General features: G+C 48.5%; 1 protein-coding gene across 1 annotated transcript in view; it reads right to left on the bottom strand.

Annotated features, from left to right (window-relative positions):
- Nucleotides 1–19,144, bottom strand: part of prkcz (protein kinase C, zeta) — a gene marked incomplete at both ends in the record, with an annotated part of 159,732 nt that overhangs the window by 14,650 nt on the left and 125,938 nt on the right. Inside the window, one exon of the mRNA XM_079239404.1 lies at nucleotides 18,027–18,116. Coding sequence (XP_079095530.1) covers nucleotides 18,027–18,116 — 90 coding nt within the window. The remainder of the gene's footprint in view (nucleotides 1–18,026; nucleotides 18,117–19,144) is intronic.

The following is a 19,144-nucleotide window of genomic DNA, read 5'->3' as shown; positions in this document are numbered from 1 at the left end:
GGACCTGATCCACCAGACCAGTAGGACCTGATCCACCCGATCACCAGAACCTGATCCACCCAGACCAGTAGGACCTGATCCACCAGACGACTAGGACCTGATCCACCCAGACCACCAGGACCTGATACACCTAGACCACCAGGACCTGATTCACCTAGACCAGTAGGACCGGATCCACTAGACCACCCAGAGTAGAACCTGATCCGCCAGACCACCAGAACCTGATCCACCAGACCACCAGGAACTGATTCACGTAGACCAGTAGGACCGGATCCACCAGACCACTAGGACCTGATCCACCCAGACCAGTAGGACCTGATCCACCAGACCAGTAGGACCTGATCCACCAGACCACCAGGACCTGATTCACCTAGACCAGTAGGACCTGATCCACCAGACCACTAGGACCTGATCCACCCAGACCAGTAGGACCTGATCCACCAGACCACCAGGACCTGATTCACCTAGACCAGTAGGACCTGATCCACCAGACCACCAGGACCTGATTCACCTAGACCAGTAGGACCTGATCCACCAGACCACTAGGACCTGATCCACCCAGACCAGTAGGACCTGATCCACCAGACCAGTAGGACCTGATCCACCCGATCACCAGAACCTGATCCACCCAGACCAGTAGGACCTGATCCACCAGACGACTAGGACCTGATCCACCCAGACCACCAGGACCTGATACACCTAGACCACCAGGACCTGATTCACCAGATCCGTAGGACCTGATCCACCAGACCACTAGGACCTGATCCACCAGACCACCAGGACCTGATCCACCAGACTACTAGGACCTGATCCACCCGACCAGTAGGACCGGATCCACTAGACCACCCAGAGTAGAACCTGATCCGCCAGACCACCAGAACCTGATCCACCAGACCACCAGGACCTGATTCACCTAGACCAGTAGAACCTGATCCACTAGACCACTAGGACCTGATCCACCCAGACCAGTAGGACCTGATCCACCGGACCAGTAGGACCTGATCCACCAGACCACCAGGACCTGATTCACCTAGACCAGTAAGACCTGATCCACCAGACCACCAGGACCTGATTCACCCAGACCAGTAGGACCTGATCCACCCAGACCACCAGGACCTGATATACCTAGACCACCAGGACCTGATTCACCAGACCAGTAGGACCTGATCCACCAAACCACTAGGACCTGATCCACCAGACCACCAGGACCTGATCCACCAGACTACTAGGACCTGATCCACCCGACCAGTAGGACCGGATCCACTAGACCACCCAGACCAGTAGGACCGGATCCACCAGACCACCAGGACCTGATCCACCCAGACCACTAGGACCTGATACACCCAGACCAGTAGGACCTGATCCACCAGACCAGTAGGACCTGATCCACTAGACCACCAGACCACCAGAACCTGATCCACCAGACCACCAGGACCTGATTCACCTAGACCAGTAGGACCGGATCCACTAGACCACCCAGAGTAGAACCTGATCTGCCAGACCACCAGAACCTGATCCACCAGACCACCAGGACCTGATTCACCTAGACCAGTAGGACCTGATCCACCAGACCACTAGGACCTGATCCACCCAGACCAGTAGGACCTGATCCACCCAGACCAGTAGGACCTGATCCACCAGACCAGTAGGACCTGATCCACCAGACGACTAGGACCTGATCCACCCAGACCACCAGGACCTGATACACCTAGACCACCAGGACCTGATCCACCAGACTACTAGGACCTGATCCACCCGACCAGTAGGACCGGATCCACTAGACCACCCAGACCAGTAGGACCGGATCCACCAGACCACCAGGACCTGACCCACCCAGACCACTAGGACCTGATACACCCAGACCAGTAGGACCTGATCCACCAGACCAGTAGGACCTGATCCACTAGACCACCAGAACCTGATCCACCAGACCACCAGGACCTAATTCACCTAGACCAGTAGGACCGGATCCACTAGACCACCCAGAGTAGAACCTGATCCGCCAGACCACCAGAACCTGATCCACCAGACCACCAGGACCTGATTCACCTAGACCAGTAGGACCTGATCCACCAGACCACTAGGACCTGATCCACCCAGACCAGTAGGACCTGATCCACCAGACCAGTAGGACCTGATCCACCCGATCACCAGAACCTGATCCACCAGACCACCAGGACCTGATTCACCTAGACCAGTAGGACCTGATCCTCCAGACCACCAGAACCTGATCCACCAGACCACCAGGACCTGATTCACCTAGACCAGTAGGACCTGATCCACCAGACCACTAGGACCTGATCCACCCAGACCAGTAGGACCTGATCCACCAGACCAGTAGGACCTGATCCACCCGATTACCAGAACCTGATCCACCCAGACCAGTAGGACCTGATCCACCAGACGACTAGGACCTGATCCACCCAGACCACCAGGACCTGATACACCTAGACCACCAGGACCTGATTCACCAGACCAGTAGGACCTGATCCACCAGACCACTAGGACCTGATCCACCAGACCACCAGGACCTGATCCACCAGACTACTAGGACCTGATCCACCCGACCAGTAGGACCGGATCCACTAGACCACCCAGACCAGTAGGACCTGATCCACCCGATCACCAGAACCTGATCCACCCAGACCAGTAGGACCTGATCCACCAGACGACTAGGACCTGATCCACCCAGACCACCAGGACCTGATACACCTAGACCACCAGGACCTGATTCACCAGACCAGTAGGACCTGATCCACCAGACCACTAGGACCTGATCCACCCGACCACCAGGACCTGGTCCACCAGACTACTAGGACCTGATCCACCCGACCAGTAGGACCGGATCCACTAGACCACCCAGAGTAGAACCTGATCCGCCAGACCACCAGAACCTGATCCACCAGACCACCAGGAACTGATTCACCTAGACCAGTAGGACCTGATCCACCAGACCACTAGGACCTGATCCACCCAGACCAGTAGGACCTGATCCACCAGACGACTAGGACCTGATCCACCCAGACCACCAGGACCTGATACACCTAGACCACCAGGACCTGATTCACCAGACCAGTAGGACCTGATCCACCAGACCACTAGGACCTGATCCACCAGACCACCAGGACCTGATCCACCAGACTACTAGGACCTGATCCACCCGACCAGTAGGACCGGATCCACTAGACCACCCAGACCAGTAGGACCTGATCCACCAGACCACCAGAACCTGATCCACCAGACCACCAGGAACTGATTCACCTAGACCAGTAGGACCTGATCCACCAGACCACTAGGACCTGATCCACCCAGACCAGTAGGACCTGATCCACCAGACCACCAGGACCTGATTCACCTAGACCAGTAGGACCTGATTCACCTAGACCAGTAGGACCTGATCCACCTAGACCAGTAGGACCTGATTCACCTAGACCAGTAGGACCTGATCCACCAGACCACCAGGACCTGATTCACCTAGACCAGTAGGACCTGATTCACCTAGACCAGTAGGACCTGATCCACCTAGACCAGTAGGACCTGATTCACCTAGACCAGTAGGACCTGATCCACCAGACCACTAGGACCTGATTCACCCAGACCACCAGGACCTGATTCACCTAGACCAGTAGGACCTGATCCACCAGACCACCAGGACCTGATTCACCTAGACCAGTAGGACCTGATTCACCTAGACCAGTAGGACCTGATCCACCAGACCACTAGGACCTGATTCACCCAGACCAGTAGGACCTGATCCACCAGACCACCAGAACCTGATCCACCCAGACCAGTAGGACCTGATCCACCAGACCACCAGGACCTGATTCACCTAGACCAGTAGGACCTGATCCACCAGACCACCAGGACCTGATTCACCTAGACCAGTAGGACCTGATTCACCTAGACCAGTAGGACCTGATCCACCAGACCACTAGGACCTGATTCACCCAGACCAGTAGGACCTGATCCACCAGACCACCAGAACCTGATCCACCCAGACCAGTAGGACCTGATCCACCAGACTACTATCAAAACAACCTGATGTGCTGCTGCTCTCAGGACACCTGATGTTTACCTGAACACATCAGGCAGTGCTTTAATGGACGGATCCATCTTAAGGTCTGCACTGATCAACTGGTCTGAAATATTCCTGCTTCCTGTTGACAGCGAGGCCGGTCTGGACGTGCAAGCACCGACCTCGTCTGCAACGTAGGGGATGAAAAAGAGGAGTGCTGCGACCCGGCTGGTGTCATCGCTGCAGCTTCTGCCTGCTGGCTCGGACGTGCTGCGGTGGAAGACGGCAGCAGCGACGGCAGATCTGCAGAACGCAGAGCAGCACACCGCTGAGGCTGCAGAATAATTGTGCCTGAATGATTCATCATGGAGACTTTTTGTCTGGTGTGTTTCCATGGTTTCACATCAGTCCCTCATCCTGGTGAAATGAGCCTGGAGGACATTTTCAGAGAACACACTGAAGTCAGAAGCAGCGCAGGCTGGAACGTCTGCTGGAGGAATGGAGCAGAAACTACAGCCAGGCAGGCTGGAAGTCCCGACGGAGACGTCGGGGTGAAGACTCAGAGCAAAAGAAGCTGAGGTCATGTTCTTGTAGAACAAGAACAACGTTGTGGCTTCAACCTGGAAGATTAACAAGCTAAACCTGTTCCTCCACCAGAAGCCACAACTTTTCCTTGCTGTGACTTTGTCATTGTGGTTGGAGACGTTTGTGACTTCAACACATCAGCTGATCAGAACTTTCTTCTCGCGGGGCTTCGAGGAGTAGCATGTGGTTGATCGGACATGTGAGGCGGGAGTGGGTAACGTGGAACAGTTGATTGTGGTGGTGACAAAGTACGAACATGTTTAACCACCAAGTAACAACCTCCGGCAGTTAAAAGTGAAGCCTGTGCAGAAGTGCATAAAACTTCAGTTCCACCTTCATCCACTAGGGGCTGCAAAACAGAGCAAATCCCCATAGACTCCCATGTTAAAAAGACCAACTTCACAGCTGAAATAAACATGTTTACAGCAGAAATACACATGTTTACAGCAGGAATGAACATGTTTACAGCCAGAATAAACATGTTTACAGCAGAAATACACATGTTTACAGCAGGAATAAACATGTTTACAGCAGGAATAAACACATTTACAGCCGGAATAAACACGTTTACAGCAGAAATGAACATGTTTACAGCAGGAATAAACATGTTTACAGCCAGAATAAACATGTTTACAGCCAAAATAAACATGTTTACAGCAGGAATAAACATGTTTACAGCCAAAATAAACATGTTTACAGCCAAAATAAACATGTTTACAGCAGGAATAAACATGTTTACAGCCAGAATAAGCATGTTTACAGCAGAAATAAACATGTTTACAGCAGGAATAAACACGTTTACAGCAGAAATAAACATGTTTACAGGAGGAATAAACACATTTACAGGCCTGAATAAACACGTTTACAGCAGAAATAAACATATTTACAGCAGAAATAAACATGTTTACAGCAGGAATAAACACGTTTACAGCAGGAATAAACACGTTTACAGCAGGAATAAACATGTGTACAGCAGGAATAAACATGTTTACAGCAGAAATAAACATGTTTACAGCAGGAATAAACATGTTTACAGCAGGAATAAACATGTTTACAGCAGGAATAAACATGTTACAGCCGGAATAAACATGTTTACAGCCGAAATAAACATGTTTACAGCAGAAATAAACATGTTTACAGCAGAAATAAACATGTTTACAGCTGAAAAAAAACATGTTTACAGCAGGAATAAACACGTTTACCCGATCTACCGCTTCAAGTCAGAAGAACGTAGAACAACCGCGGTTGTTAGCCGGTTAACAACATGACTTAGCTTTAACCCACTTACCTCGGTTAGCTGGTTAGCTCCTGTTATCTCCAGGTTAGCTCGGTTAGCTCTTAGCTCCAGAAAGCTCGGAGTTCACTCGATGTCAATCATCCACCATGACGCTCACAGCCCCCCTCTCAGCTCCACCTCTTTGCCCATATTTGTATATTTGTATTGACACGCATGCCCCTGCCAAGATGGTGATGGTAGGAACCGCCCACCGAGCTTCAATTCAGCTCTTCAGAAACCTACGGGTGACGTCACGGAGGGTCCGCCCATCTTTTCTATACAGTCTATGGTTCCCACGTGGAGTTTAAAGAGACGCGTGCACAACCCACCCTGCTGCATGGAGCTTCTTGTGGAGGATGAATTAATGAAAACAAACATATTTATGGTTCTTGTGGAGTCAAGAAGAAGAAAGTTCTGGCTTCTTGCCATATTTGTTACGAGCTTTCCTCCGCGGTCGCCCCAAAACTCTGGAACTTTCTGGGAGGTCAGCTAGGACTGTAAGTGGTTTTAAGTCTCTTTTAAAAACTCATCTTTTTATGTTGACTTTTAACACCAGAGAGCAGGACCACTCTGTCTTTTCTGTCTTATTTTGTCTTTTAAATTATTTTATTGTCTTTCAACTGTTTTTATTTTTGTTCTTTTAATGTTGATTTATTTAATTTACTTGTCCAGCCCTTTGGGTTACCTTCTGGTATGTGAAAGTGCTATACAAATAAAGTTTTGATGGATTTACTCGCTTTGCTGCCCCTTTCCAGCAAGTAAACGGTACAGGAAGCTGAGACTCCAATGTTGGCATTTCAAAATAAAAGGTTCATCATACAATATCCTTTATATCTGTAAAATATCTGAAATAATGAAGGTGTGGCGACACGCCATGGCGTGTAAACGCACCGCGATCAGTGGCACGTAGTGGAAACTCTGCACATTTCTGGTCAGTATGAATGTTGGACATAAAGCAGAAAAAGCCCGATTCATATGGAGAAAAGTTTTGTTCTCTTTGTTAATTTGTGTAATTTCAGAATCGTACGCAGCAGAAACAGAGCGAGTCAAGCAGGTCAGAGCATCCTGCGACGTTCCGTGTCAACCTGCAGCTGGAAGCTGCTTCTCGTGTGTGAAGAGAAGCCATGACGTTTGTTCTGCCCATATGGGTCAGACTAGAAGCTACAAACAGAATCATGTGCCGTTCAGCTTCCCTCTCTATCAAACTGCCCCATCTTCCCTCACTTTCTCCATCTTTCCATTGATTTGCTAATGTCTTTTTTTTAGCTTTTTCTGCACCTACCTACACTGCAGTCAGTTTCACCCCCTCACATCCTGTCTCCAGCTTTCTGCTCTCCGTCTGTCCAACTCATTTTCAGTGCTTTTATCGCTCCACATCCCTCTCCTCCTACTCTGCCGGTCTCTCTGATGTGTTGTCGGGCTGCAGGAGCGGTGTGGTGGCAATGCTGCTGGCCTGCAACGAGTGCAGCACCTCCACACATGCACACGGACGCCGTCCCCGAGGCCAGAGACCACATGAAGGACGTACGAAAGCGTCTCAGAGAAGCCGTGGACTCTCAGTGACAGCCTCTGCTTCAGCGTGCTTCTTCCAGCAGCATCGATGCAGCGGTCAGATCTGGTGATTTGTCCTACAGTAAATCACTCACACACACACACTTACCCAGCAGCACCAGATTAAACGCTGAGTGCTGCTTCAGCCATCTACAAACACGCCTCCACATGAACGAGCAGAAAGAAGTTCCTGCTGCTTTTAGGTGCCTTCCGTTCAATCGGCCAGCCGGGGTCGGGTCTAAGGCATCGCACACACAGATGTGTGACTAAAGGCCTTTACACACCGGGATCGGAGCGAATAGACGACATGAAGAATCATTCAGAGGTGAATTTTTAACGTTTCCTGATCGAGCCCCGACTCCAGTGGGCTGCAAAGAAAGGACAGAAAGAGGCGCTGAGTCTGTCCAGCTCTGCAGAGGAAGTCGAGGAGTTTCAGTGTTTAATCCAGGATCTGAAGCGGGACCACGAGCGCTTCAGATCAAACTTCAGCTCGGCGGTGGGACAGCTGGAGGACCTGCTTTAGCTGCTTGTTTTAGAAGCAGAGAAGAAATAAAGACGCTCGGCGGTGATGATAAAACGTCTGAATGAAACGGAGAAAGTTCGCCTGCAGAGCAGCAACAGGTGATCAGTCGACACGGCTTCTCTGATTGGTCCATTAGACATCTGTCAGATGTAAATGTTTAAAATATTGACCTCAGTTGTAAAAACAAATCATGTAAAAACCCTGGATGGAGTTTAGTCGCTGATGCGAACGTTCACATTGATTGATCCAATAGAAAATATTGCTGTGTGAATTATTTGGACGAAATATTCTGAGTGGGTGTGTAAAGGTCGGCTTCTGGTCCGGGTTGCTTTTCCTCCACGTCGGGGCGGCGTACACGCTGACTACGTTACATTTAGTGTCATGTGTCCTGTTCTTACGGCGTCACTCCCCTTTAGGAGCGGTGTGTCCTCCCGCTCAGAGAAACTCTGGTTGGAAGTTCATTCTCTTGCTTGTGTATGGATTAGCAGCGGTTTGTGTGTAAACGGGTTATAGACGAAGCGTGCACAGCGTGCACGGCGTGCAGACACCAGTCTGTCTGTGTTTAATCTGTTCATCTTTATTCCTGCCTGCTTCCTTTTCATAAAGTCTCACTTTATAACACAAACATTCTCCCTGGAGAAGCTGCCGTCAGACAAATAGCTTCCTTCATCCCCAAAAATGTTGCAAAATGTAAATATCTGAATAAAAAACTGGTGATGGAAACAACGACATTTCCTCTTAAATAATGCTAAAAAAGTTTTACACTTCTCACGAGGTGCTTTTCCAGACAGGTCCATGCAGGAGTATGGTGGGGGTATGTCACGTCCACATTTCCACGCCTCCGACACGATGCAGGGCTGACCTGACCAGTTTGTCTCAGGTAACGATGGACGGAGGAGGAGAGGAGATCTTTTAATGTCCCCTCCAGCCTCGATGGAATCAGACATGACGGATAAGCTGTGGAAAATCCACAGCAAGTGGAAACCCTGAAACAATGCTGCCTGGAACCTGACCAAGGCCGCCATAAGACGAGATTTCAGAGAACTGGAGCTTCTGCACTGAACACCGTTCAGTGGAAACTCCTGCAAGCTGGAATCGTAGTTTGTTGAAATCCTGCAACTATTACTTTTACTGTGTGAAAACTGTAAAGGAAACAGCAACAGAGGCCCTAAAAACAGCTTCAGACGTCAGTGGAGGACGTCGTTTTGGCTTTACAGGCGACTGAAAGAGCAGGGAAACATTTCAAGCCGGTCTACGGTCAAACTGGTCACATGACAGAAACCCAGGTCTGGTTCTGTTTCCGTGTTAATAAAGCTGAATGCTAAAGTTATTTCTGAGCTTAAATCTTCGATAAAAAGTCCATTTTGAATGTGTGCAGCTGACTTTCAGCAGCTCTACGAGGTGGACGGATCGTTCTACAACATGCAGGACGAGGGGGATGGATATCATGTTTCCTGTTTAGATTTGATCTCAGAGCCATTTATAAAATCCAAACGACCGATTTCCTTGCTGCACTCCTCCGCCTGGCGGTTCTCTGGCAGCATGAGGTGCATCTGGAGGGGGAATAAAGCACGGCGGCAGGTAAATGATATTCAAAGTGTCATCTTTTCAGAGAGAAAACTCAGCGCTCCCCCAGGAGATGTCTGATGAATATTAAAACGTGGTAACAACAGCAGCGGCGTGCCAGGCCTGTCAGGTAAGGAGACAGGTTGCTCGTTTCAGGGCAGAGAGCGTCACTTCTCCACCTCTCTCAGCTTTGTCAGCTTGTTGTTTCCACGGCACAACGTGGAAGCTTTGTCGCTGGGCTGAGGATTTCAACCGGCTTTGATTTCTCTCCCGAGTTTCTCTTTGGTGTGTACTTCACAGGCATGGAGGCAGCGCTCATTAACACACCGACCACGGTTTCACTGCAACCATCTCACGAGAGACACTGTGACAATGAAGGTAAAGAAATGGTTGTAATTCATCTTAAATAGGCGTTTGTGCTGCTGTCTAATGAAACATGGTCCTGTAGCTGTAGACTGGTTACAGCTAGCTCTCCCTGCTTTCACATAAACAGGATAAAATCAGTCAAAATGTTCTGTGAAGTTTCCTGCTTTTCACTCGGCAAAATGTGACTTTTTCACGTCACAGAGAGAAAAATAGTGAAGTCAGAAAGAACCAGAGTGATATTAGCAAAGCCCTCGGTTCCACCCAACACGAAAGCGGCTTCACAGCTGATCCTGGCTGTTCTTTCTGATCTCAGCTGATCCTGGCTGTTCTTTCTGATCTCAGCTGATCCTGGCTGTTCTTTCTGATCTCAGCTGATCCTGGCTGTTCTTTCTGATCTCAGCTGATCCTGGCTGTTCTTTCTGATCTCAGCTGATCAGATTCTCATGGTGATGAGGTGGAACGGGAGATTCTCATCATGATGAGGTGGAACGGGAGATTCTCATGGTGATGAGGTGGAACGGGAGATTCTCATGGTGATGAGGTGGAATGGGAGATTCTCATCATGATGAGGTGGAACGGGAGATTTTCATGGTGATGAGGTGGAACGGGAGATTCTCATCGTGATGAGGTGGAACGGAAGATTCTCATCATGATGAGGTGGAACGGGAGATTCTCATGGTGATGAGTTGGAACGGGAGATTCTCATGGTGATGAGGTGGAACGGGAGGTTCTCATCATGATGAGGTGGAACGGGAGATTCTCATGGTGATGAGGTGGAACGGGAGATTCTCATGGTGATGAGGTGGAACGGGAGATTCTCATGGTGATGAGGTGGAACGGGAGATTCTCATGGTGATGAGGTGGAACGGGAGATTCTCATGGTGATGAGGTGGAACGGGAGATTCTCATGGTGATGAGGTGGAACGGGAGATTCTCATGGTGATGAGGTGGAACGGGAGATTCTCATGGTGATGAGGTGGAACGGGAGATTCTCATGGTGATGAGTTGGAACGGGAGATTCTCATGATGATGAGGTGGAACGGGAGATTCTCATCATGATGAGGTGGAACGGGAGATTCTCATCATGATGAGGTGGAACGGGAGATTCTCATGGTGATGAGTTGGAACGGGAGATTCTCATGATAATGAGGTGGAACGGGAGATTCTCATCATGATGAGGTGGAACGGGAGATTCTCATCATGATGAGGTGGAACGGGAGATTCTCATCATGATGAGGTGGAACGGGAGATTCTCATCTTGATGAGGTGGAACGGGAGATTCTCATCATGATGAGGTGGAACGGGAGATTCTCATGGTGATGAGTTGGAACGGGATATTCTCATGGTGATGAGGTGGAAGGGGAGGTTCTCATCATGATGAGGTGGAACGGGAGATTCTCATCATGATGAGGTGGAACGGGAGATTCTCATGGTGATGAGGTGGAACGGGAGATTCTCATGGTGATGAGGTGGAACGGGAGATTCTCATGGTGATGAGGTGGAACGGGAGATTCTCATCGTGATGAGGTGGAACGGGAGATTCTCATCGTGATGAGGTGGAACGGGAGATTCTCATCGTGATGAGGTGGAACGGGAGATTCTCATGGTGATGAGGTGGAACGGGAGATTCTCATCGTGATGAGGTGGAACGGGAGATTCTCATGGTGATGTGGTGGAACGGGAGATTCTCATGGTGATGTGGTGGAACGGGAGATTCTCATGGTGATGAGGTGGAACGGGAGATTCTCATGGTGATGAGGTGGAACGGGAGATTCTCATGGTGATGAGTTGGAACGGGAGATTCTCATGGTGATGAGGTGGAACGGGAGGTTCTCATCGTGATGAGGTGGAACGGGAGATTCTCATCATGATGAGGTGGAACGGGAGATTCTCATGGTGATGAGGTGGAACGGGAGATTCTCATGGTGATGAGGTGGAACGGGAGATTCTCATGGTGATGAGGTGGAACGGGAGATTCTCATGGTGATGAGGTGGAACGGGAGATTCTCATGGTGATGAGGTGGAATGGGAGATTCTCATGGTGATGAGGTGGAACGGGAGATTCTCATCATGATGAGGTGGAATGGGAGATTCTCATGGTGATGAGGTGGAACGGGAGATTCTCATCATGATGAGGTGGAACGGGAGATTTTCATGGTGATGAGGTGGAATGGGAGATTCTCATGGTGATGAGGTGGAACGGGAGATTCTCATCATGATGAGGTGGAACGGGAGATTCTCATCATGATGAGGTGGAATGGGAGATTCTCATCATGATGAGGTGGAACGGGAGATTTTCATGGTGATGAGGTGGAACGGGAGATTCTCATCGTGATGAGGTGGAACGGAAGATTCTCATCATGATGAGGTGGAACGGGAGATTCTCATGGTGATGAGTTGGAACGGGAGATTCTCATGGTGATGAGGTGGAACGGGAGGTTCTCATCATGATGAGGTGGAACGGGAGATTCTCATGGTGATGAGGTGGAACGGGAGATTCTCATGGTGATGAGGTGGAACGGGAGATTCTCATGGTGATGAGGTGGAACGGGAGATTCTCATGGTGATGAGGTGGAACGGGAGATTCTCATGGTGATGAGGTGGAACGGGAGATTCTCATGGTGATGAGGTGGAACGGGAGATTCTCATGGTGATGAGGTGGAACGGGAGATTCTCATGGTGATGAGTTGGAACGGGAGATTCTCATGATGATGAGGTGGAACGGGAGATTCTCATCATGATGAGGTGGAACGGGAGATTCTCATCATGATGAGGTGGAACGGGAGATTCTCATGGTGATGAGTTGGAACGGGAGATTCTCATGATAATGAGGTGGAACGGGAGATTCTCATCATGATGAGGTGGAACGGGAGATTCTCATCATGATGAGGTGGAACGGGAGATTCTCATCATGATGAGGTGGAACGGGAGATTCTCATCTTGATGAGGTGGAACGGGAGATTCTCATCATGATGAGGTGGAACGGGAGATTCTCATGGTGATGAGTTGGAACGGGATATTCTCATGGTGATGAGGTGGAAGGGGAGGTTCTCATCATGATGAGGTGGAACGGGAGATTCTCATCATGATGAGGTGGAACGGGAGATTCTCATGGTGATGAGGTGGAACGGGAGATTCTCATGGTGATGAGGTGGAACGGGAGATTCTCATGGTGATGAGGTGGAACGGGAGATTCTCATCGTGATGAGGTGGAACGGGAGATTCTCATCGTGATGAGGTGGAACGGGAGATTCTCATCGTGATGAGGTGGAACGGGAGATTCTCATGGTGATGAGGTGGAACGGGAGATTCTCATCGTGATGAGGTGGAACGGGAGATTCTCATGGTGATGTGGTGGAACGGGAGATTCTCATGGTGATGTGGTGGAACGGGAGATTCTCATGGTGATGAGGTGGAACGGGAGATTCTCATGGTGATGAGGTGGAACGGGAGATTCTCATGGTGATGAGTTGGAACGGGAGATTCTCATGGTGATGAGGTGGAACGGGAGGTTCTCATCGTGATGAGGTGGAACGGGAGATTCTCATCATGATGAGGTGGAACGGGAGATTCTCATGGTGATGAGGTGGAACGGGAGATTCTCATGGTGATGAGGTGGAACGGGAGATTCTCATGGTGATGAGGTGGAACGGGAGATTCTCATGGTGATGAGGTGGAACGGGAGATTCTCATGGTGATGAGTTGGAACGGGAGATTCTCATGATGATGAGGTGGAACGGGAGATTCTCATCATGATGAGGTGGAACGGGAGATTCTCATCATGATGAGGTGGAACGGGAGATTCTCATCATGATGAGGTGGAACGGGAGATTCTCATGGTGATGAGTTGGAACGGGAGATTCTCATGATGATGAGGTGGAACTGGAGATTCTCATCATGATGAGGTGGAACGGGAGATTCTCATCATGATGAGGTGAAACGGGAGATTCTCATCATGATGAGGTGGAACGGGAGATTCTCATCGTGATGAGGTGGAACGGGAGATTCACATGGTGATGAGGTGGAACGGGAGATTCTCATGGTGATGAGGTGGAACGGGAGATTCTCATCATGATGAGGTGGAATGGGAGATTCTCATCATGATGAGGTGGAACGGGAGATTCTCATGGTGATGAGGTGGAACGGGAGATTCTCATCTTGATGAGGTGGAACGGGAGATTCTCATCATGATGAGGTGGAACGGGAGATTCTCATGGTGATGAGGTGGAACGGGAGATTCTCATCGTGATGAGGTGGAACGGGAGATTCTCATGGTGATGAGGTGGAACGGGAGATTCTCGTGATGAGGTGGAACGGGAGATTCTCATCTTGATGAGGTGGAACGGGAGGTTCTCATCATGATGAGGTGGAACGGGAGATTCTCATCATGATGAGGTGGAACGGGAGATTCTCATGGTGATGAGGTGGAACGGGAGATTCTCATCGTGATGAGGTGGAACGGGAGATTCTCATCGTGATGAGGTGGAACGGGAGATTCTCATGGTGATGAGGTGGAACGGGACATTCTCATCGTGATGAGGTGGAACGCGAGATTCTCATGGTGATGTGGTGGAACGGGAGATTCTCATGGTGATGAGGTGGAACGGGAGATTCTCATGGTGATGAGGTGGAACGGGAGATTCTCATGGTGATGAGGTGGAACTGGAGATTCTCATGGTGATGAGGTGGAACGGGAGATTCTCATGGTGATGAGGTGGAACGGGAGATTCTCATGGTGATGAGGTGGAACGGGAGATTCTCATGGTGATGTGGTGGAACGGGAGATTCTCATGGTGATGTGGTGGAACGGGAGATTCTCATGGTGATGAGGTGGAACGGGAGATTCTCATGGTGATGTGGTGGAACGGGAGATTCTCATGGTGATGAGGTGGAACGGGAGATTCTCATGGTGATGAGGTGGAACGGGAGATTCTCATGGTGATGAGGTGGAACGGGAGATTCTCATCGTGATGAGGTGGAACGGGAGATTCTCATGGTGATGTGGTGGAACGGGAGATTCTCATGGTGATGTGGTGGAACGGGAGATTCTCATGGTGATGAGGTGGAACGGGAGATTCTCATGGTGATGAGGTGGAACGGGAGATTCTCATGGTGATGAGGTGGAACGGGAGATTCTCATGGTGATGAGGTGGAACGGGAGATTCTCATGGTGATGAGGTGGAACGGGAGATTTTCCCTGCCTGCACTGATCACCTCTACATACATCCGTTCACAACTGGACACGTGGATTTCAGATGACTCCACCCTTGTTTTGTAACTTTCTAAAGCCACGTTTGTCCATGTGATCTACAGAATCAATGAAACCACGTAAACACACACACGTCTTTCAGACGGTGTAAATATGTGAGCGATTAGGAATTCACTTTTATTTGCCTTTTGGCTCCACACAGGGGGGAGTTTTGCAGCCGAATGTTTATAACTGCATCATTCATTTTTAATACCCACTCAAACAACAGCCCTACCTCACTGATGTGCCTGCTCAGATCATAAAGAGGAGAGTGTGTTCTGCGTTGTTTCAGCTCTTCATATGTACAGTAAACACACACAGTGGAGGATGATGAAGGCTCTGCAGAATGCATGATGGCAGCTGCGCCCTGCTCTCCCTCTCTAAGCTGACGAACATTAAATGTGGGCGTGCAATGTTTATTCTTTGTTGTTTTTACAGCAGCTCTCAGTAAACTGACAGGTTGTTCAGTCAAACCCAGATCATCAGTGTGCAGCTGTCTGTCAGGAGGCAGCACACACATTCCTGATGATGATGATGATGATGACTGGAATCTGCAGTGGGTTGCCTTCCTCCCCACTACTCTGTTTAACTGGAGTCACACAGAGAAGTTTTTCCTCTTAACTTCTAATCTAAAAGGTCTAATCAGTGAATGAAGAAGTAAACACCGTTCTACTGATGCAGAAAAAGCCATGAACATCTCTAATAGAAGGAAGGGTCAGTCCTGGTGCGCACCAGACTAAACAAAGACAGGAGATCTTCAACAGCGTCCCGGTTTCAGGAATCTAGCAAACCCAAGTTATCCGATTCGCACTCAGGGTTAAGTTCAGGTTCTGAAGTTCAGCTGCTTTAGGGAGATGTACATCTACAGCTAGCAAACATCTGCACTCTTATAGGGCCGATAATCAATTCACCAATTTATAACACCTCTGCGAGAAGCGAGAACTTCCTTCTTGCTCTCATGGACCTGGTTGGGGACGAGCAGAACTTTCTTCCCGTGTTAGTATCATGTGATCAGTTGGACATTTGCAGTGGGCGTGGCTAACGTGAAAAAGCATTAATTTTTCCTGATGTAAGAAGAATGGATAGTTTTGATAAGCAGGCGATCGAGGTGGCGAGAAAGTAGGAACATATGTGGATCATTCTGAGCTTCCATCCCTGATCATGTGACCTGCACGTTGGCAACGTTCGTGGTGGTAAACAGATAAAGAAAGCCGGCTAGCTGCTAGCGGTTCAGCTGCTAAAGCTGGCTCCTCCTGTGTGTCTGGATGTCCCAGACCGCCTGCTGACCCTGAACGACGGGATAAATGTGTTTGTGCCATCAGAGCAGATACCTGGAAGCCCCTTGGCTGTGTTAGCAGCACCTTGTTGCTGTTAAGCAGCAACTAAAGTTTCTCTCAGCGTAAAAGCGACTGCCATGACGTTGGTTGGATATGTGACAGATTCAGGTTTCACCCCGTTGTGAATGCAGGTATGGAGACGAGAGTTTCAGTGTTGATGGAAAGTTACAGACTTTTATTCCTTTGCTGTGTCAATAAACAGTCATAAACTAGAAAAGCCCTCAGAGAGCGCAGACCTCCACCAAGCATATTGTGATTAACACCCAACATAACTTCAAAGTGATCCAGAATCCAGAATCTGTTCTGGATCTCCACCAAAATGTAATCATTTGTTCCTTGTGAGACCCCCAACATATCCTGAAAATTTCATCAAAATCCATCAATAACTTTCTGAGTAATGTTGCTGACAGACAACCAAACAACCAAAACGGAGGTAATTAAAAGACCAAGTAAACAAAGTCCGCAGCAATACGTTAACATAAATATTGGACCCTCGTGTCCACCCAGCGCCATGGAAACAAACAAACAGCGCCTCTTCTGGAAGCACACATCCCACAGATTCCAGTCAGACCAGTTTAATGTCGCTAAGATTCACTCAACCAGAGTCAGAAGAAGCTGAATTTATGCTTCACATCTGAAAAACATCATTACATATTCTGTCTTACCTTTGCTGTTTGCCTCCTAAACTTTAATCCACCGACATAAAACTGCATTCAGTAAAGCAACTACGTTTCCCATGATGCTTCAGGAGTAGTTAGGCGGACAAAATCACAGTTTTCTGCCCGGTAACACCAGTTTGATTGGACGACAACAGATGTCAGTCATTCAGCGTCACAAACATTTCCTGTGTTGTCGGTGCCGATTGGTCACATTTATGTAAACATGATGACATCATCACTGAATCACACGATCAGAAAGAGCGTTCTGTCATACTGATCGGCCAATCAGAGCCAGAGTTACACGCATTACGCACACGCCCACTGCATACGATGACGTGGTCGTCAGTGGCGCGGTGTCTGATTTGTACTTTTTATTCAAAAAACAGAATCCAGGATCTCTTCCGGATCGCCACCAAGATTTCATCATTTGTTCCTCGTGACACCCCAAACATATCCCCAAGATTTCATTAAAATCCATCCATAATGTTTTCACTACTGTTGCTAACAGACAAACTCCAACGAAAACAACATAACCTCCTTAGCAGAGGTAAATATTCATGTTTTCTCACAGTAACTAAATAAAACACAAAGACGTCATTTCTACATCACGTTAACGTTATCTGTGTCTGCTGGCTTTTACTTTGACATGAAGAGGAAACACTTTGGGGAACTTCCCACAGCTGGAGGTCTGATTCCCATCCTGCCGCCAGACTTTAATAAACCTCCAACCAGCTGGAAGCTTTCAGATCTGCTCCTGTGAAGCTGAGCAGCCCAATGTAAACATGCTGGGAAGCTAAATCTGCTAGCTAAAATCCATCAGGATTGGAGGTCTGTAAACCAGGATGTTGGAAAACCATGCAGGTCTAGAGCACCACCAGCCCTCATCCAGCCAGTTCTTACCTGGTCCCAGTCTATACTGCGGAAAAATGTGTGCGACTTGATGTCAGTGAAGCCTGTCTGGACCTGGCAACCCAGCCGCTCCTTGGGATCCTGCGGGGATGAAAAGCTGGTCAGGAATGTAAACAAGAGGGCTGAAATGGAACAATATTCATCTACATCATGCCTACGGTAATAAGGTCCAGGAGGCAACGTGTCCACGGCGTTTGTCTGCTTATAACTCGCTTATTATGCATGAGAGTGAAATTATTTCCATGTGGCCGGTTAAAAGCCATGTTTGCCCTTCATGTCCCACCATGTGTTGCAGACAGGGACGCAGACCTCCAGTAGCGGCTTGACACGAACTGTTATAGTGGTAGCTTGCAGTGGAAAAGCTTTACGCTGTTTGCATAAACACACACACACGCACACACGCACACACACACACAACCTTGTTGCAAAAATCATAAAACCAGACAAAGAAATGGACAAATATTCAGTTTGCAAATTTCCAAACAGAAAAAGCTTCTAAAACACCAACAACTAAGATGATCCCAGTCATTTTAAAGGGTCATTTCTATGTTTTTACATGTCTACTTCAACCAACCGACACACAAACAGACTGACGCCTTCCCCCACTAATCTACATGAGATTTATGTATATGTCCATACATACTTACAGGGCAAAATAATCTTAGAAATCACCAAATCAACTACCTCTACGTTCTAACTTTTCTAAGATTTGCATTCAGTGAAAGTCCATCTTTCTCCAGAAGGGAAATTATTTTCTGGTTCTGGAGTCCTGCTGAAAAAAACCCAAAGTTCTCACATCTTATGGAAGATGTAACATGTTTTCCAGAAAGCAGCTGACTGGTACAGCGTCTAGAAATGACCCACTTTTATCTTTGTTTGGTCATAACGTTAAATATTACAGTAGCACACACATCTTTCACACAATATCATTAAAAAGTAATGATTATATCCATGTCTTCTGATTTGTATCAGATATTGGTTTATAAACGAGAGTAAATGAAAAGCAGTTTTTTGTTTGCTTTTGTTTTCTTTGTTTTATTTACTGTGTTGGCTTGTTGTATTACGTGTGTGTGTGTGTGTGTGTGTGATGTAGAGGAAACTCCAGGAAG

The sequence above is a fragment of the Telmatherina bonti genome, assembly GCF_933228915.1.
Source record: "Telmatherina bonti genome assembly, chromosome: 4".
NCBI lineage: Eukaryota > Metazoa > Chordata > Actinopteri > Atheriniformes > Telmatherinidae > Telmatherina > Telmatherina bonti.
Note: the sequence above shows the minus strand (reverse complement) of the source record. Positions and strands in the feature narration are given on the sequence as shown.